The following is a 21,303-nucleotide window of genomic DNA, read 5'->3' as shown; positions in this document are numbered from 1 at the left end:
GCATTTCAATAAAAGTTTAACACAGTAACAGATGGAACAGGAAAGCCATGAAATAAAAAAAAAATATATATATATATATATATAAAATTATAATTGAGGTAAAAAAAAAAAAAAATAAGTAAATAAAATAAATAGATATTTAATACAAAGAAGGTAAATAAAATTTACAAACATAGAAAATTAGTTTTCTGGGGTCTGATGAAGGGAGAGATCAAATAAATGTTGATAGTAGGGAGGGTAGGGAGGGGAAACAGCAGCATTTCCGCTGTCGAGTGTGAAAGTTTTATTTTGAAATCCTTTTCCGGAAGTGTCGCGTTTCCATTGTCGCTGCCTTTTCAAACTGGTTCCGCGTGTTGATGAGTGAAGACAAGACCGAGAAGAGGAGAAACAAAAAAAATTTTAAGCCAAGAACAGGACCCGAACCCGAACGAATAACCCACCGAGGCCGAAAGCAGAAAGAGCAGAGAGAGAAAGAAAAGAAAGAAGATGGACATGAAGAAAAGGGTCTCTTTAGAGCTGAGGCACCGGTCGCCCACGGAGGTGAGTGTGTGGGTCCGTCCGCGGGGTTTGTGGCGTTGTTTATCGGCAGACGGTTGCAGCGTAAACTTGACTTGACCGGCCGAAAGAGGAGGAGGAGGTGGAGGAGGAATGAATAGATGGATAGATAGAGAGATAGATAGATGGATAGAGGGAGGTGGAGAGGAGCAGCCGAGCACATGGCAAAGGGGCTGCAGCTCCCGAAAAGTGCCGAATTGTCTATTTACAACCCCACAAACAATATCTATTAGATTTATAAACAATGCAACACAACATAAGTTAGCGAAGCGTAAAAAAATAATAATAATAAAATAAAAAAAGAAGCTGTAGCTACGTTACTGCAGCAGAGCGGGAGGCCATGTGACTCTCGGTGGTAAACAGCTGCGTGGCTGCCGCTGTTATCGCTCTGCTTTCACTTACAAAACCACACTTTTATCTATCTTTTTCCACATCTGAATTGATTATGCAGTGCTGTTGCCGAATTGCAAAAGAGAAACAAGAAAATGCAAACTTAATCACGCGAAATGTTAGCCTACATCCGCGTCTCCTCTATATGTGTGTGTGTGAGGGGAGTATGGGGGGTGTCTAATGTCTGGGAGCACATTGCTGCGAAGTTACAAGGCGGTTGAAATCTATAGTATAAAAGTCTGTAAATACATCAGATATGGAAGAAAAATATGTTTTTCTACGTCGACGACTTTGCATGTTACACGTAGAGGAGGAATAGCTAAACAGATAACGATATCGGTCAAAAAATGACTCGTCACGATATCGCCGTTACTCGTGTAAAAAAAAGCAGGAAATGCAAAATTACCCCGAGTTACGTACTAATACTGTTTTAACGTTAGAAAAAAATGCATTTATACACAATTTTACGTACGGTTTTGTTTTGTTTTTTTACACAGTTTCGCTACTTTCTATCTCACTTTGATTATTAAAAAAAAAAAAAAAAAAGTAAAAGCGACGCTGTTGATATTAGCGCCTCCTCCAGGGATTAGCCGCAGCCCGTGTGCGGCTGAGGGCGCGTAGCCAGCAGCGTGTTAGCAACGAGCTAAGCTAACGGAGCTAGTTGACCCGGGATGTTTAGCTCCAGTTGCCTGGCACGGTTTCTTTAAACTCGAGTTAAACCGGGTTATTATTAACACTCGCCAAAGAAGGGGCGGACTTGTTCAAGGACGGTAAAGAAAGAGAGAGGGGGGCCAGTGTGGTGGTGGTGGTAGTGGAGTAGGGACCGTTAGTTACCGCAGAGGAGTTAGCAGGATGAGCTAACCGAGCTAGCCGAGCAGCGTCACGTGTGTCGGCAGTTTACAAACAGAGACCGGGAGACGTTCCAACATGAACCCGGGGCAGAAGCTCCTTCACCCGGGGAGGCGACCTCCGCAGGGTCCTAACGGGTCTGGGTCTCCGCGGTTCATAATCATGGATTATAAACGTTTTTATTTTATTCCAACTTTTACATAAACTAATCTCAGGATACTCCAGCTCAGAATCTTAAATTTGTTACAATTCAACAAAAACTGTTTCTTTTTCATTATTTTTTTGAATATGTGCCATTACACTAATATAAAGTTATGTTTTATGTTGATAAAATAGTAACAATCTTAAAGCACCACCTTGCAGGGGTGTCAAACTCATTTTAGTTCAGGGGCCATATACAGACCGATTTGATCTCAAGTGGGCCAAACCAGTGAAATAATAGCATAATAACTTATAAATAAATAAGGAAAACTCTTTCCAAAATATCATACCTCTTCTGTCCTCTATGTTATTATTCACACTTCATATTCATCCCACGGGCCGGATTGGAGCAGAGTTTTGGTCCGCGGTCCCGGGCCGTATGTTTGACATCCCTGCCTTAGAAAGACTTGGTGATACTTTATTCATCCCAGAGAAAATTCAAGTATCCAGTATTGCACATACATATAATACAATATAAATGGTAGAGTAGAATAAAACAGAGGTAAGACAAGTAAGAAGAGGAAAAAATACACTATATACATCCGTATAAAATTATGTACATCAATGTCATAAGATAAAATACTAGAAAGAGAATAAATAGGGGAAAATATGCATAATGTGTAAACTGTGCAATGAAGTTTTACAAAACTTGATTGTAAAAGTAATGATTTTGACATTATACTTGTGAAAATATGTTGTCAAAATGAACTGTTTTAAATTCAGGCAAACGTTGCACACTGGGTTGTTTTAAATTGTACATCCTCATCAGAAACTCCAGACAGTTAATGTGAGGCTTTGTTCATTAATTCAGCTTAAAATAATCCACAATGTGCTGACATGGTTTGTCCCACGTGTCCTGCTTCCAGGCCGTGTTTTAATGGCGCACACCTCGGACACATCAGTCAGTTGCTTTTTCAATCAGTCAATTAGTCAGGTAGTAACTCGACGTGATTTCAGTTTCAGAAGTGTGTGGTCAGATGTCGTCTTGTTTACTCCAAAACCATCAAATCAAATGTGCATCATTAAATCAGCATAAATTAACAAGATGATACATTTAATTGCATTTCGAACTATGCTTTATGAATTTAAAAAACTTGAAACAATGTGATTCTGTGCAGTTTAATCCGCTGGTTCTCTGTGGCTTTTTCCCTGAGTCGATTTTTGCATATTCAGATGAGACGGGGCCGATCCCGTCAGAGCGACTGTTTGATTGAATGAGTCACAGAAACACAACACAAGTCACATCACAACTCTTTGAGTGTTAACATCCAGTAAAAATATAACTGCCGCTTACAAGTGTAAAAGGTGTTTATATCAAACTGATGTTCCCAGTTTCCCTTTCAAATTCATCATATTAGAAACTACATGAATTAAAATAAAAAAAATAGCATCTAAAGTTATTTTCTTCATTAAAGAGTCACAACTAAACTCTGGAGATTTGTCCTGCGAGTGAAACATCCAGTAAAAACATAACTCAAAAATGGAAAAATCCCATTTTAAATCGGTCGTCTTGATGCTCCCAGTTTGTCATCTTCATTTGAATCAAACTTGTCGACAGAAACAGCAAAGAAAAAACATTGCTTTACTTTACTTTATTTGTTTGGGTGGGACAGTGCACATTAATGAACATATAAAAACATGTAAATGTGCCGGATTATAGCAGCAATGCTAATTTCCATCCGGACTCCCAAAACATAAAAACAGTACAGTGACAGAAAAACATAGTAATATAAACGACATAATAAAGCAGACAACAAGGACACAACAAAACGACTATAACGAAATAAAACATTGACATTTTGTTGAGATGAAAGTGTGTGAAAAACAGATTGAAGATCATACCAGAAACCACATAAATGAAAAGCAAAAATAAAGAAATTGCAATCTAAGATAATCTTCTTCGTTACAGATCATATTGTTCTCTTATAGTTTCATATGGAAATTCAGTTTTTAGACCTTGGAGAAGGAGAGTTGTACGATCGACTTCAAACAGAGTAAAATATGAGAAGAGGAGTTTATTTAAAAGGAGCCGTGGTTCATATTATTTAACAGGAACTGTGTGTGAAAGTCGAGTTTCAGAACAGAGGAACTGAGAATCAGGTGGTGGATTTAAAAAGATGTTAGAGAACGATTTGGTGAACTGGGTCAAAGCCACAGAAACCTCTTCTAGTTTTTATTGTCTCCAGCCGTGGAGTGAGAGTGAATAAAGGTCTGATGATGAGCGGACGGTGGTTTAACCCTTCTCCCTCTTCCTCCTCCTCCTCCTCCTCCTCCTCCTCCTCCTCAGGTCCAGGAGCTGGTTCTGGACAACTGTCGCTCCAGTGAAGGGAAGATCGAGGGAATCACAGAGGAGTTCTCCAACCTGGAGCTGCTCAGCCTCATCAACGTCGGCCTGACCAGCGTATCGGACATCCCCAAACTGGACAAACTCAAAAAGGTGAGAAGGAAAACGTTATCTTATTAATTGATTAGTTTATTTGAATGGGACAGTTCACATTAATGGACATAGGAACATGTAAATATGCCGGATTATAGCAGGATGCTAGTTTCCGCCCGTAGTCCCAATAACATAAAAACAGTTCAAAACAATACAACATTAGCTACACATAATAACCAAAAAAAAAAAGGCAACAATAACAATGAAAAACACATTGAAAGACACATTCCACTGCTCCATGGATTTATTTCTCACCGGCTTCATTGGAAACAAACGCACATGGAGGAGAGGAGGGTTGGCAACACAGAGGAGGAGAGATTTTAAATTATAATACTGTACTTTCCCGACTATAGAGCACCTGAGTATAAGCTGCACCAGCTAAATTTTAAAAGAAAATACAAATATAGGCCACACTTGAATATAAGCCGCAGGTTTTCCTGTTGTAACGTGAGATATTTACACAGAAAGACAGTCGGGAACTGTGCAAGTCCGCTCGCTTTTTTTCTGCTGTTTTGTTTGTTGTGTTCATGAACAAAACATTGCGGGTTACGGAGCACGTTTGTGTGGCGGTGTGCAGAGACGAGAGCTGGGACACCGGGGCGGGGGAAAAAGTAGCGGCTTATAGTCCGGAAAGTACAGTATATCATATCATATCTATAATACTATAACTACATGGTGTGTTACATTATATGTATGTAGGTACACACTCTCTCACACATATACACATTTTTTTTTTTTTTTTTTATATTCAAAACTTTGTTTCACAGTACAAAAATAGTTTTTCATGGTAACATGCAATTACTAAAGCACATTTATATTATACGCCAGGGGGAATTTATAAGTTTACAACAAAATTTTCAAGTTTTCACATATATTGATAGTCTTAATCGCTTTCTGGTTGTTTGAAAATTTGATGGAGGTTATGTATTGCTTGAGCTCACTGTTAAAAGCAGTAAAGGAATATACATACACACATGCACCTAGGTGATCTCTACTGTTGTGTCTCATTTTATTATCATATATTGTGTTTTGTATGTCACCTCACATAATAAATGGAAAGTTAGGAGGAGAGGAGAGAGGGAAGGAAAAGAGAAAAGGGGACAAGAAAAAAATGGAAAGGGAAATGGTCAAGGGGGAAAAAAACAAACGTTTGTTCTGTTTTAGTTATTTTACTCTCTGTGATTGGCTACTAGTGTTTATGTTTTCTTCTCAATTCCTTCCTGTCTTTTGCTGCGTCATCATGTCTTGATGTTTGTCACTTGTTTTGCACAATAAATGAATCAAATGTAAATTAAAGCGGCTGTGTGTGTGTCTGGTCCCGTGTCTGCAGCTGGAGCTGAGCGACAACAGGATATCGGGCGGTCTGGAGGTGCTGGCGGAGCGGCTGGTCAACCTAACGCACCTCAACCTCAGCGGGAACAAGTTCAAAGACATCAGCACCCTGGAGCCGCTGGTGGGTGGAGCCTCGCCCCTCAACCAATAAACAGCCACATCGATATATATATCTATTTATTTATCTATATCTAATGAGTCGTGATGCGGTGAAACCAGGAACGATGTGGTTGCTGCCTTAAGACGCAACTCATCTGCTCGTTTTTTAAAATATACAGTTTATTTGTTTTTAATATCAAGGCAAGGCATCTTTATTTATATAGCGCATTTCATACCAAGGCAACTCAATGTGCTTTACATAAAGACAAAACATGGAAAAAAGAAGCATAAGACATAATAAAAACAAACAAAACACTAAAAACAGAGTTAAAAGCAAGAGCAAATAAAAGTAAAAGAAAATAGATAAAGTTTTAAGTTCTTAAAAGAGCTCAGCTATAAGCACGTGAAAAGAGAAATGTTTTTAACCTGGATTTAAAAGTCAGACAAAAGTCGTTTCAAATGTCAAAGGTCATTAATTTAATAAAACGATCAATAGCTGCTGGTCTCAGGTCAGATAGAAGAAGAATTGATTAGTTGTTTTGGTAACTCTTTAATTTACAGGCCGATAATTTACGTCATGATGTCTAGAAATAACAAGTAATTGTGTTACAATGTCTTGAAATAGCCTAGATTAGAAATAACGGTTAATTAGTAAAAAAGTAAAAAAAAAATAAATAAATAAAAGTGAAAATGTTATTTACACTCACCTTAAATTTCAAAATAAAAGTCTAATACTAAGGAAGAGATAACATTCAGAAGCCGTTTGTGTCTTGATACCTACAGGAAATGTGAAAATTCTCACTTATATAGTGAAATAAAATATATATGAAATTATATGTATAGTATTTACAGTATATAATGTAAATAACAAAACAACAGATTTAATTTATTATAATCAGTGAGTTTTGTCTGGTCTTCTTTCACCGAGTCTGACTCATTGGCATTTAACTGGGAGGTGTTTGACCTTTGACCCCCACAAAAAGAAAAAACAGAAAAAAAAAGAAACGGTCAATTTCATAGTAATGTAGCCAAGATATGGCGATTGATTACGTAGAAATAGGCCATAAATAATTGATTGTAATTAACAACTGCATGGACTTGGTGGCGTAAAACTCTTGACATTACTACACAACTAATTGCTAATCGCAAAAAAAGTTGTGCTTCAACAAAAAAGGCTCATTCAGATGCCAAAAACTTGAAATGGTAGCATCTTAATTAGTAAATTTGAGGACAAAATACTCACTTTTCACATTATTTATTCTGGCTCACATGCAAAAACAACTTTTTGATGCTATTTCTTGACATTATCACGTAATTAACGGCCTGTAAATCAAAGAGTCACCGTTGTCTCTAGTTGTTCCGCTGATCGACCGCGCTGCGTCTCCTCCTCCTCCTGCAGAAAAAGCTTCCCCAGCTGAAGAGTCTGGACCTGTTCAACTGCGAGGTCACCAACCTGGGCGACTACAGGGAGTCGATCTTCAAGCTGCTGCCCCAGCTCACCTACCTGGACGGCTACGACATCGACGACTGCGAGGCGTCCGACTCCGACGGAGAGGGAGACGGCGTGGAGGACGAGGACGAGGAAGGTGAGGCTTCGTCTTCTTCCTCCTTCTGTGGTTTCCAGTTCATCTTTATGTTCAATTTAGACAAACCAGGGTTCTTACAAAGTCTTAAAAAGTCTTAAAGGCATTGAATTCATTAATCTAAAAACAAGGCCTTAATTGGCATTAAAATGTCTTAAATCAATTTTTCAAAAGTCTTAAAAATGTTAACACATGGTAAGTGGTATTTTATGATTATAATTATTCTCAAATCTCAAAATAATTGGTAACATTCCAGCATAGAGAAGTTAGTGGCGGCCTTCAACGCTAAATCTCTCACCGCCACCAGCTCCCGAGTCAGTGTTTTCTTTTTTGTTTTTTCGGACTTTTTATGCATTTATTTTGAAAGGACAGCTGGAAAGAGACACAATCCAATGTTCATGTAGCAGTCACTTTACCTTGGATCACATAGGAAAGTGGGTAAAATTGTCCCAATGTAATTGATGTGGGTTTTTTTTCTTTTTTCTGCATTTGTGTTTATTATGAATTCGGTCTTAAATTTCATTTCAAGTGGCTTAAAAAGTCTTAAATTTAACTTGGCTTAAGCTGTAGGAACCCTGACAAACACAAGTTATATTTAGGAGATCAAGTTCAAGTTTCTTTTCCATTTTATTGTGAGAATTAATAGTTTTTCTTTCTTCTTTCTCAATATCTTTGAGGGTTTAGACGACGACGATTTATTGTTGTTAGGTGAATGTTTTCCACATTGTATTTCTACTGAGATGTCTGCGGTGCCTATATCTGGGGGCAGTGTCCCTCTTACTCTCTTACTTTATGTTTCATGTAACTTACTGTTTTATCACCTGTGTCTGTTTTTATTGTCCTGTCCTCTTGCAAGTGCTCTCCAGTGCAGATTTTCTGCAAATGGCAAATAAATGACTCTGACTCTGATCAAATAAAACAAGAAATTCGACCTCCGTTCAGGGATGGCTAATTAGTTTCACAGTCAATTTTGTCGTATCACAACTCAACTAAACACTTTTACACTGTAGTTAAAAATTAAATCATTAAGTTTGGAACAAGAGTATTTTTGCTTGAGTGTTCCCCCGTCCTTTAGTTCCTGGAAAACAGTGCAGGTTTAGTTTTGTGCTGTTCAAACAAAGTCATCAGGAACATTATAGATTTAATGACAGATAATCAAAATAATGATTAGTTGCAGCTTTAAGAACATGTTTACTTTCTAAACTAGAGTCAGAGCTGCTCCCAACTTTTATTTTAATTTTTATTAATCGGTTGTTTGGTTTTAAAAGTGTTAAATTAAGCCTCAGGTTACGACTCAAATGTCTAAAAGTAAAAACCTTCAATATGTGTTTTCGTTGTTTTCCCAGAGGGTGAGTCCGAGGACTTTGAGGAAGAGGAGGAGGAGGATGAAGAGGACGTTGTGGCCGAGGAAGACGATGACGACGACGACAGCGAGGACAATGAGGTGAAATTGAGTTTTTCTCTTTTTAAAAAGTGTTGCTGTGTCGTATTTCATGACAATCAGAGTTCAAACTTTAATTTCCATGTGGTAAAAACCTGAAGTCGCCTATAAACAGTAACTTTAAACGTCCAGCAGAGGGCGCCGCCGCCGCCACTCAGCTGCTGCTCGTCCTGTTGACCTCAGTCACCGTGTCACTCTGCTGTCGACTCACTGACTCGATTATCTAGTGATTATTTACAGGAGTTTGTAGAGAAACAGTCTCTGAACATTTCTTTTAAATGTTTTATTGGCAACCAGAGAGTCAGAAACAATAAATCACCATCAAATCAATCATAATTACCAGAATAAAACAGAATAAAAAATATCAAAAGCACCTCACTCTACTTAGTTGATCACCTGAACCAAATCATATTTAATGAGGAAGAAAGATTATAAATAAATAAATAAAAACACTGCTGTGATGATTAATAATTGGATTATTCCACCAATTTTGATTTCTAAACTCTTCCTAAGTTTAAAAAGTAGTGTTGTGGTGTTTTAAAATGAATATGAACTTGTTTTCTTTGCATTATACAAGGTCTGAAAACACCAGAACTTTTTTTGTTATTTTGACCTGTTGCCATTTTCTGCAAATAAATGCTCTAAATGACAATATTTTTTATTTCCATTTTGGGAGAAATTTTGTCAGTATGTTATAGAATGAAACAAAAGTGTTCATTTTACTCAAACACATAGCTATGAATAGTAAAACCAGAGGAACTGAACATTTTGAAGTGGTCTCTTCATTTTTTTCCAGAGCTGTTTAATAAACACATAAATTAATGAGGAAGAAAAATAAATAAAAAGAAAAAAACATCTGAACATTTCAAACGACGTTGTCTCTGCAGGACGGAGAGGTGAACGGAGATCTGGACAGCGAGGACGATGATGAGGACGAGGAAGACGAGGAGGATGATGGTGAGTAGCGGAGCCACTTCGCACGTTTCGTTTGAAAACTTTATTGAACAACATTAGACAAACAAGTGTTCAAAGGGATAAAAAGGCTTGTTTCCATTGTGGTCCTATTTGATGGTAGATGGCACACATGGATTTAAAACAAGGAAGACAGGCACACAACACATGGACTAAAAACATGGGAGAGAGACACTAGGCACATAGACTACAACATTGGAGAGAAAGAACAAATAAAATTGATAAAACAAGAGATTAGGTCCCAAACAGAGACAGCAAATAATCTGGTGCTTCACAGCTCTTTTGATTTCATTTCTCGGTTGGCTAACCTTTTTTTTTTTATTGAAGACTTAAAAAGAAAGTAGGAGGAGCTAACAGTTTTAAGGTTTAACGGAAGGCCATTCCACAAGACAGCTGCTGAGTAAAGGAAAGAAAACTTTCCCATATAGAGCCTACTAGTCAGTGGAGCTCCCCCTGGTGGAGTAATTGTGTGTGTGTCACTGACTTTGGAGAAGTAGTTTAGTAAATACTTTGGTGCCAGGTTATTTTTTATTAATAAATAAACTAAACACAGCTTGAGTTGAGAAACTCTCTCCTCCACTCTGAGCCACCTGAGGCTGGAGAAGTGGTCAGGATGGAGGTGTGTTCTGGGATGAAGTTTATGTACTACTCTAATCAGTTTGTTTTGACATGTCTGTAGCTTTACTCTGAGGCCTTTAGAGGTGCCAGTGTACCAAGATGTACAGGCATAGTCAAAGTAGCATTGTACAAGGGCATCGGCTAAGGTTTTTACGGTGTTGATATCCAATAGGCTAGAAATTCTTGCCAGGCTCACCTTTGTAATGACTCTTCGGGCCATAAACTCCCCTGATAATTTATTATCTAAGATACAGCCTAGGTAGGTGATAGGGCTGCAGCTATCGAATATTTTAGTAATCGAGTAACTCTTCTGAAAATTACATTGATTAATCGAGTAATCGGATAAAACGTATTTTTGCTTGGTTAAAGAGCAATTATGAATACACAAGAGAAAATAACATATTTCACTTAATAATGAATGACCAATTGGTTTCCTTTTGTAGAATCAACTGTTTTTATTTCTTAAATTCACAAGCAAGTATTTTCTGGTCTTGAAACATTACCAAAGAGGCGACTGCTAACATAAATAAGAATAAATAAAACACAAATAAAAATAAATAAAATAAAATTACTTTCAAGATATCAAAAATGTTTTTGCATGCCGTGGGGGCCCCGCCCCCGCCCGTTAGGCCGGGTTTCTACCGAATCAACGGTCTTTTTTTTTTTACACCGCAACATATGGTTCACGTCATGATAACTTCTGTATTTTGGCCATTCAAGCTTCCACAGTCCATAGTCCTTTTCTTTGTTTGATATTTCAAGAGACTTTGGTTAAGTAGCCTAACCATGGATAGCTCCTAGGCAGGATTGTTCCATCGCCTCGCCGCCACGTTGTGCCACATTGTGCCACATTGAAAGTAGTCCGTGCGGCCGCTTGAACTACAATTAAATTAACGATTCCTCGAGGCAGAAAAAAATCCTCGGACCATTTTTTGTAATCGAGGTACTCGAATTACTCGAGGAATCATTTTAGCCCTAGTAGGTGACCACTTCCCTGGCTGTGATTATAAAATTACCTAGTGTGACCCTACATTTTTGTGACTTTCTTAGTTTGTATTGATTGAGTTGTAATAAGTCGTTGTTGTTGTTGCTAATCGGCCTCCTTCCTTCTGCAGACGAAGACTCGTCTCCGGCCAAAGGAGAGAAGAGGAAGCGGGACCCCGAGGACGAGGACGATGAAGACGACGACTAAGGACCCACAGAGACCCCACAAACCCCTCTGACCTCTCGCCCGGTGCCCCCTCCCTCCCCCCCTCTTCCCCCCTCCGCTCGGCCGTCCCCTGGACATCGTCTCCTCCCGCTGCGTCTCATCGGCTCCTCGGACCGAAAAACAACCTCCGTTAACACGTTGAAAAACACCTCGTCCTGCTTTTCTTTTTTTTGTTTGTTTTTTGTTTTGTTTTTCTTTAAACTCGGCTTCTAAAATATTCAAACGACGACTCAAATCATCTCAAAACCAAACCAAACAGTTGGTACTTTGTTTATTTGAACTCGGGAAGACGACAACGAGAGCTTTCAATTAAAACTCCCAACTACTGATTATTTTCACCATCGTTTAATCTGCATCGTGGTGATGAATTTAGTCTTAAATTGTCTCATTTTGTTTGACAATATGCAGCTGAACAGAGTTGGTTGTTGATTTTGATGATTTGAATTAAAGAGCCTCTGGTGATCGTAGCAAAAAAAAAAAAATAGTGGGGGGGAAAAAGGTCATATTTCAGTTTTCTTTGCATCTCTAAAACAAAATGCAGCTGTCGTTTTGAACCCATCTCCCGTGCATTGTGGTTGACGGGGAGTTTAAACCAAAATGAGGACTTCGACTTCCACCTTTCACAGGAAATAAAACCACCACCGTCACTTTTCAAGAAGCTCAGATGAAGTGTTGCAGAGGAGAGACGTGGTTTTGTTATTTTGTGATCAGACATAAGCTCCTGTTTTTTCTTTTCCGTTTTTGTTGAGAAAAGCTTGATGTATAAATTCTCAAATTCATGTTCAGTTTTTTTCGTTTTGTTGTTGCTGTTGTAATATTTTTGCCAATTCATTTGCAGCGTTGAAAGTTTTCTCGCGGTCTCGTTGTGCAGTTTTTACTCCTTGAACGCATCAAATCCCCCCCCAAAAAAAGAGTTCCTGTGGAGGGAGGAACGACGAGGACTTGTGGGACGTAGCGGCGCCCAAACCAAACCAAAACCCTCGATTTCTGCTTCCCCCCCGTCCTCACTTTACCCATCTTCCCCAGCGCCCCTCTGATGTCATCACTCTGGGACAGGCTCTGTGATGTCACTGACGGACAGTCGAACGTCTAAGGATCCCTTCCTCCTCCCATTTCCCCCCCCCGAGGCCGAGCGCGCTCAGGGCAAACTGTGTTCTCTCTCTCTCTTTTTTTGCCAACAGAGCTTTTTAAAGAAATATTTTTTCAAAGAAATTGTTTTTGTTTAATTTTTGTATGGTTGTCTGGGGACACTCTCTCTCTCCGTCTCTTTGTCTTTTCCCTCTCCCCTCCGTTTTCTTTTCACTCCCGAGAGATCCAGTTGTTCCTTCACACTTACACTGACTAGTTGAATTTGTTTTTTTGTTTTTTTTTACTTTCTGTAAGTTAAAGGAAAAACAAACAAAAAAAAAAAACATACAAAAAGGACTTTGTAAATAAAATCTTAACATTTTGCTCATGGCGTCTTTGTCTCCCTGATGTGTAAAGCTTTCTCTCGATACGTTCAAGCTCATGACAGATCTACGTAACATTTAAACAAAACACAAACTACATCCTAATTCTATATTCACAACATAAATCCAACATTACAAAGTGTCTTTGGTGCAACACCCAGTGCTCAGTCTGTACATGAACCCTGCAGCCTCTTACAGCCCAAACTCATGAGAACAGGAGATATTTTTAGTAGCCTAAGTTTAGTTAGTTTCAGTAATGTGTAATGCCACACACACTCAGTAGAAAGAGGGAAAAGTGTTGCGAGGAGAAGTATTTCTTTCTTATTGTGGTCATCATCATTGTGTCATTAATATGTTCTTCTTTAGGGCTCGACAGTGAGTTGACAATATCCCGTGCGAATAAAAAATTGCATTCAGTCGCATCAGTGCGACCTCGGACAGAAACCGCTTTGCATGCTGTTTAACGTGAGCAAAAAAACGCTTGTCGCGGTGAGAACAGCTGACATGTGGTCACAGTCTCACAGTGCAACATTCATATAAACTTCAACCTCAAAGCTCCCTGTCTGACCTGTCCCTGATCATCACACAGGGGCAACATGGAGATGCTTGTGTGACAGGTTGTTGAGGAAAAATGTTTGGTGTTTTTACTGTTCTCAAATGTAAAAATGGGTCATGTTGGACCCTCAGCATTATTTAAGGCTTAAACAGCCTGCTACAACATTTTTCATTGTGCTCCTAAAAAATCTTAGTGTAGAGCCCTGTATGCAATGTTCAGCTTTTTATACTGAGGGAAATATAGGTTCACTGCTCATCAATACCCCCACCCCTGGGCCACATGCACACACATACAGCGCAAAACAAAAAATAATATTGGTTGTGATAAATATTCTATTTTCTCACACATATTTGCATTGTTTGTCTTTCCTGATTTTTGTTAAGGCAAAGAGCCAGTTATAACATTAAAAATTAGTCTACAGGGTTAGGATTATAGGCTAAATCTACTTTATCTGTTTGAAAATTATATTTTCACCAAAACTGCAAAATTTTTATTGTGCTACTAAAAAATGTTGTGTGCTACTAAATTTTTCAGCATGGTAGCACAGTGCTACTTGGAAAAAAGCTTAGCGTCAAGCCCTGTGTGCCCTTTTTTGGGAACTGAAGGAAAGTGTGAATTGGTGCTCTGCTTTATGGATATGTGCTTTTATATCCTTTTTGCCAAGACTTGAGCCAAATGTTTAATAAACTCATGCAGACAAACAGACTAAACCTTGAAAACGAATGGTATCGTCAAAGAGGAGCTACTATATCTGTGTTAAAAAAAAAGATGTATTTATAGTATAGGCTCTCTACAAGTTGCTGGATGATGGGCGGGGCTTTGTTTTGTCTTCACAAGGTATCTGTGGGGTCTTAAAAAGTATTAAAGTCTTTTCACGACTATATAAAGTCTTAAATTTTGAAGGTATTTTGAATTCTGTTGTAGCTATCATAGTGGTCTATAGCCTTTATCACAAACTAAAACTGTTACGTTAAAAGTGTCACTGATGTACGTAAATGGTTACAGCTTGAAGTGGTGACTGTGAGGTATTAAAAAAATATTGAAAAGGTCTTGAAAAAGGATTAAAAACTAAGGTATTAATCAAGATTCCTGTATATACCCTGCAAAACTTAAAGAAATGAAAGGTGAATGTTGGCGGCGTGAAGGAACGCTTGTCGACCCCAACGTCATGACGCTTTAGAAACCCCAGAAATAGTCAAGAGTTTGATACGCTTGCATTGTGCTCTTGACATTGTGGCAGATATTTTGATACCATTACATTGTGAACATTCAAAAAATCAAAACAGTCAGGATCGACAATGTTTGCATTGATTTATTGGTATGTCTTGTTACATTAGAAAGAAGAAGAAATTACCTCACAGAAGCTACAAGTGTTACCATGTAATAAAATAAAATAAAAATAGCAGTTGAGTTTTGATTGGTGATTGGAGATTTGTCCAGTTGGGTCAGAAGGTCGCCCTCATGTTGTTTCTGGTGTTTTTTATGTCCATCTCCAGTTGGGCGATCCGCACCTTGGAAAACAAAGCGAGTAACGTAGCTACTAAAATAATATATGGACATAAAGACGAGATAGAGGAGATCCAGGAATTTTGGCTTGGTGCAAATTGACTCAGTACTTTCGGAGAAGTCGTGCTGACAAACAACCTTCTTGGCAAAGGCAACGGACTGGAATGGAGTTTGATCGAGCAAAAATTGAGCAATATTTTCCCTTTTAGCTTTAGCCCACTGAAGTTTGTGAGTTTTGGTTTTAGAGGATGGCAGATCATGTTGGATGATGTGTTTAAGACTTAAAGTACTTACATCTTTCTGATTCAGTTGCTCCTTCAGGCCTCGGATCTCATCTTGCTGTCTGTAAAACGCTTGCAGGAGCTGCAACACACACAGGAATTCATGCTAAGGTTCTCGGCAGGAAGAGGAAGGACTTTTGGTCAGAACTTTTTTTAACATAAACACAGGCTAGTCCTACCTCGCTCTCGGTGGTCGGCGGCGGCCTCTCTGCAGGTTCGCAGCAGTGTGGAGTGCAGCAGTACATCCACAGTGGGATCTGGGTCTCGTCCGGCTGCCACCCGGAAAGATCGCTCAGATCTCTGGGGTACTTGGCGTCCTGGTAGGCCAGCTGCTCCTCGTGGAAGGCCTCAAGAAAGAAGATCAGCCGGTTTCTACTAGGCTTTACACGATCAGGATTTTTAGGGCCGATCACAGATTAGTGAGTTTAAATAAACCGAGTATCAACAAAAGTGTTCTTAAGCATTTTTTGCCAATGTTTTGCCAGTTTTTGCCCCAAACTGACTGAGATGCAAAGGTTAAACATCAATAACATCTAGAGGCCATTCAAGGACTGGCCAGATAAAAGTTAAAAGTTCAGTCAGGACAAACCATCTAATGGTTCAAGATTCAAAAAATAGTGTTGTCCATCACATAGTGACGGAGTTCAAAGACATAGAAAACACATTTAAACCAAACCTCTTGCTTTGTTTGTTTAAAGCAAATATTGGCCGATCCGATTTATCCAATCAGATCGGGGGAAAGCCTAGTTTATACAACAAGGAGGAAATCAGGAAATCAGAAGTCCTGTTTCCACTGCAGGAACTTTGGGGCAATTAGCACATGTCTCCATAGCAAGAAACGGCCCCCAAAGAACAATCTCCCAAAACTTTTACAGGGACCAAAAGAGTCCCTACCTTGGGGTAGGTTTACTCAGTGCTGACTGGGTGTACTCAGGAGGAGATGTGAAGCCAACAGAAATACGCAGCATATATAAAACCCAGTATCATTAGAAAGTGTCTACAATCAAAAAGTGCCACGCAAAAAATTGAAACTGTTGCACAATGATTATGTGATGATTATGTGATGATCATCCCCATGCAGAAAGCAGAAGTGTGGTTTTGGGCTGCATCCAAAAACTTGTGAGTTCATGCACTGTGCGCGGTTCCCATATACATATGGGTCCTAGTCTAGAGGGCTGAGTGAAAGGATGTTCCTGTGAAGTTTCTGCTTCCTAAATTTGACCAGTGGTTCAAGCCCGTTTTACCTCCTCCATAAATTCCAGGGTTGTTCTAGTTATCCCATCCACAGCTGGGCCCATCTGGAACCTGAGGTTGCTCAGCTGCCTCACCAGCCCCTTTTCAGCAGGGGTTTCTGGGTAAGGGTTGGCTATTCGGGTCTCAGGCTTCAGGGACATCAACACTGGGTCTGACGAAGAGACATAAGAAATGGCTTTTTATTGATCCAGTGGTTGTGGTATTTTGGTTTAAAGAAACCAATACAATAAGTTACTAACCCCTGTTGATCCCTGACAACCACTCCTGAGCTGTCATGGCCGCCTGGTTTCCAGCTGTCATCGGGTACAGATCCTCCTGGAAAATACCTGACTGAAAGGAAAGACAAAAACGCTGTGAAGTGTCCTTCTGTCTTCCCTCTGTGTCTTCTTGTATCCTGAATGAATTCAACACAGTGAGGGAAATATATCAACCCAACCTCTTTTCTTGGTACGATCATCGACAGTGGTTCCACCAGGTCCTTGACAGCGATCAGTCGATAAAAGCGGAAAACCTCACAAGCGCTAACGTCCAAGCCACGCTTTGGCATCACTCCTGGAGTGAAGTCAAAGACAAAGGTCAAAGGACAGTAAAGGTCAAGATTAGACGTTAGGTAACAATTACAACAGCTAGCCAAAGATGGTCCTGTCTAAAATAATTACTGTAGTACAGAAATAAGTGTACCACTGTACACCGTTGGTCTTCTCCTAGCCGGAGCTAAATGATGTCTAAGTATGGAAATACATGACAAACTGGACTTTCCTAGACTGACAGAAGTAGCTATAGCTTCTAGGTGGTTTGCCTACAATAGAGTTTCATCTCACCGAGTCCTTTCTGTGGGAGCAGGGACCTGTACTCTGTCAGGAAGCTAATGTAAGGTTTCTCAGCGCTTAGCTCGTAGTACCGGATGTTCCCGTCACCCTACAGTACACAAACACAGTAACATTTCAGGTAATCTTAAACATACTTGTTGTGTGTAAAGTTGCATGTTGTGAGATATTGAGTTTTTCAGTTAGAGAAGCTACGAGCTGTGTGCAAAGCAAAGGTTTAAACATTTATTGTTAAGATTAAACAAAGCAGTGTTTAATCCTACTGCTATTAAATAAGGGTATGTGTGTGTCTCCATGCATATATCTTAATGTGTTGATAACCTTTCCAGCCAAGTACAGCATGTGCGTGTCAGTGTCATAGAACGGGAAGAGAACTCCTGCAGATCCATCTAGATCCTCTTCGTACAGAGGCTCAGATAAATCGTCCTGAAATTAAAACAGGAACAATGGTGAAGAGATATTTTTAGTTTCAGTAATGAGTAGGCTAATGTCACAACAACACACCCAGGATTTCTTGGTGTGGTGTGGTAATCTGCTGAATTTCACAATGAGAAAATGACTATCTGACATGACCAATGGGTGCAATGTTTCCTTTTTGTTTCCTTTTTTGTTTATTTCGGTCAATACAAGTCATTAAAAGAATGTCTTACAGGGTCCCAGAGGACGATCTGTCGGTGGTTCCAGGGTGAGCTGCCAGTGGACAGAAGCATCTTCAACCCTCCGATGTATAAAACCTTACTGGCCCTGTGGGACTTACTGCTGGACACCTGCACCCACACAGAAGACATTTGTTATTATGAAGTTTAATTTGCTGTTTTCCAAAGAAATTGATCCAAATGGATTTTTTTTAAACTCACCTGCAAAATCTTCCCCGTCCGCGGGTCCAGAACTCGAACCCGTCTGTCTTTGGACGTGACCGCAAGCCTGCTGCCGTCGCTGTTGAAGCTGACAGAGAGCAGCAGCGTCTCAGACGGGTAGCGGTGGTGGATGGGCATCAGAACCACCTGCACCGGGTGCCTGATTACAGCATCGACCTGGGACAAGTCCCACAGGAGGACCTGAGACACAGAGAGAGACGAAGTCAAGGCTGCTCTCTCGGGATGGTGTGTTTTTACCTAAATGCATTGAAACACAGTTTTAAAGGAACTTATCATAATGGAGATTCGGCCTCCAGAAGTATCTAGTGTATCCTACAGATGCTGTTTGTTAAAATAATGGTTACATGCTGTCATTCCAACGTCCCACCACTCCGACATCCCACCATTTAGACATCCCACCATTCCGACATACTGCTAACAGGTGACTCCCTTATTTAAGAAATGCTGAGCCCAACTAGTGCAAAATCTTCTGGGGAAAAAATACGCTATTAAAGGAATTGTCGGAAAGGCAAGATGTTTAAAAAAGGAAAAAATACTGTCATTCTGACCATAGGAATCAAAAATTGTCAGAATGATGGGACATTTGATAGAAAATTAAGAGGCCTATGTCGGACTGGTGGGATGTCGTAATGGCGGTTGCCCCCCAGAAAAATGCTAGTGGAACCCAATAGAAGCTCATTGACACAAACGTTGATTCTGTGCCAGAATTAGCTGAAGTCCACATCTACCTTGTAGTCGTAGGCAGAGCTAAGCAACAGGTTCTCAGCTGTTGGATGCCACTCAATAAGAGCCACCCTCCTGGAGTGACCAATCAGAGTCTTCCTGGCCTTGGTTAAGTTCTGCTGGACGCCACAGACCGGGATGTCCCAGATCTTCACCTGTGGACGTCAACACTGTTGATAGTTCTTGCTAACATAAACCAAACTTGGGCCTAAAATCAGATGATGAAACCACTCCCACACAAAAAGGACTACCTAAAACCAAGTAGCTATCCAAAAACATGAACGTTACAGTGCGTACAGTACAGTCTTCTGAACACGAGGCGATGCAGTGATCGTCAAACGGGTTCCACTTCACGTCCAGGACTCTCCCACTGTGACCACACACCCGCGGGTGCTGAGGATCCACCCTTCCTTTCTGGTAGCAAATAAAGATGAAAGTGTGAAATACATACAAACATATATTCAGCTCTATAATACACAGCTATGAAGTGATTTTTCCCCCCAAATAATTGTCTTTTTATGAGGAAACTCTCGTTAGCGAGGCTAACAGGAGAGGTTCTAGTGTGCCATTCCGAAGGGCTGCCATTCCGAACGTTTGCTTTCATGTTTCGGGATGCCGGCCCTTAATTAATTTTGAAAAAGGGGCGCCATTCTGAACCTGAAAAAAGTGTCTGCCATTTCGAAAGGTTGGATAACTCTCTTTCTGTGTAGTGCTTGCTGTGGTAGTACAGTGGGTTGAGCAGTTGCCTTTGACATAGGTGGCTGGGGACTGAATCCCGGAAGGGGAAGGCCTACATACTGGTACTTTTTTTGTCTTGTATATTAGCCCACTCATTATTAGCCGGTCGGGGACACACTGGACGCAGAAGCTCTGAGAAGCGGAGCCAGTTTCTTTCTGGCGCCCATTTTTACCGATTGCATCGTTCACACCAGCCACGGCACACAGCGATCGTTTCAGCGTCTGGTCTATTTGCCGCAAGCAATCGCGTCAAGCCGGGCAGGAAGTCAAACAAAGAAACACGAGAGAATCAATTTTCAAAATAAAACACAGCGATTAACACCTTCGGAATGGTGGCCCCTCAGAAATTCAGAATGACGGACCTTCGGAAATTTTGGGAAATGGCGGTCCTTCGGAATGGGGGTCGCCCCCAAACAGGACAAGCTAATTGCTTAAGCTAATAGGAAAAGAAGAAGTGAAGGTTTTTGCTGTTTTTGTGTATCTATTTTTAGATCTTGAGTAGCCTATTTATTGATGGATTAATAGTTGATTTATAAAGTATGTTTGTTTACAATTCCTGGTTTTAATGCTAAAGTTAAGGAAATGTCCTCTATAGCTACGATCCATCAATTAGCATTTTCTTCACTTCCTGTTCCCTCTGCAACCTTTTCTAACTAAATGTTACAGTTTGGTATCTATTTATGTATAAATATACAAGACAATTGTCTTCTTCTTCCTTTTCGAACATCTGTTTTAACGTTTGTTCTGGACATGGGAGGTGGGGAAATGACAAAAACGCACATGATGGATGGGCAGGACTAAAAAGGACCCGCCCCCGGCGCACTCGGTCACCACGGCGATGAAGCAGGGATTGGCAGAGCAGTAGTGGTTGTCGTGGACGCTGCGTGTGATTGGCACCCCGTCGTAGCTGTGCTCCTTGGTGGCGGGTTTTCCGAACACGTGGCGAAACTTGGAACAGCGAAAGGACGAACGCCACGACATCTACACACAGACAAACAAAATCACAAAAACCATTACACACACATGATCACACACACATGGAGATGGAAACCTGTGTGTGTCAGACCGACATAATCTTTTAATAGTGTTGTGGAAATTCAGCAGCAGCATTATCTGCCCTGATCAATAATGCAATCAGCTCTTGTTATTGGCTTTCATAATCTTATCAATAATAAATAGATTTCTTCAATAACTGAACTTTTTAATCATTCATACACATGTGTACACAAAGTGATAGATGCCTCATCCAGAACAGCTTTCTTGTCCATGTAAAATATTTATAAGTAACACACTTCCTGTTCCCCCTGACCTCTGACCTTTCCTTAGTCTGGACCAGAGCGATTGTTATATCTATCGCTCTGGTCTGGACAAAAAGAGACAGAGACCAACAGTTAATCAACTA

General features: G+C 40.1%; 2 protein-coding genes across 2 annotated transcripts; one reads left to right on the top strand and one right to left on the bottom strand.

Annotated features, from left to right (window-relative positions):
• The first annotated feature begins 309 nt into the window (after positions 1-309).
• On the top strand, positions 310-13,123 carry LOC311002128 (acidic leucine-rich nuclear phosphoprotein 32 family member D-like). The gene is made up of 7 exons (XM_083993373.1): positions 310-540; positions 4,283-4,432; positions 5,763-5,885; positions 7,263-7,449; positions 8,793-8,890; positions 9,775-9,844; positions 11,593-13,123. Exons 1-7 carry the CDS (start codon positions 487-489, stop codon positions 11,667-11,669), a joined length of 759 nt encoding a protein of 252 aa, XP_083849499.1. The 5' UTR covers positions 310-486; the 3' UTR covers positions 11,670-13,123.
• Positions 13,124-15,139: 2,016 nt separating this feature from the next.
• On the bottom strand, positions 15,140-20,882 carry coro2ab (coronin 2Ab; the record flags this gene model as incomplete). The annotated part of the gene is made up of 13 exons (XM_083993358.1): positions 15,140-15,205; positions 15,495-15,563; positions 15,661-15,828; positions 16,726-16,886; positions 16,975-17,065; positions 17,172-17,287; positions 17,557-17,653; positions 17,884-17,988; positions 18,213-18,329; positions 18,420-18,620; positions 19,169-19,318; positions 19,461-19,577; positions 20,682-20,882. The coding sequence occupies 13 exons, from the start codon at positions 20,880-20,882 to the stop codon at positions 15,140-15,142; spliced, it is 1,659 nt and encodes a 552-aa protein (XP_083849484.1).
• Between the last annotated feature and the right edge of the window lie 421 nt (positions 20,883-21,303).

Source organism: Trachurus trachurus (genome assembly GCF_905171665.1).
Source record: "Trachurus trachurus genome assembly, chromosome: 18".
Lineage (NCBI taxonomy): Eukaryota > Metazoa > Chordata > Actinopteri > Carangiformes > Carangidae > Trachurus > Trachurus trachurus.
This window is presented reverse-complemented; position numbering and strand designations above follow the sequence as displayed.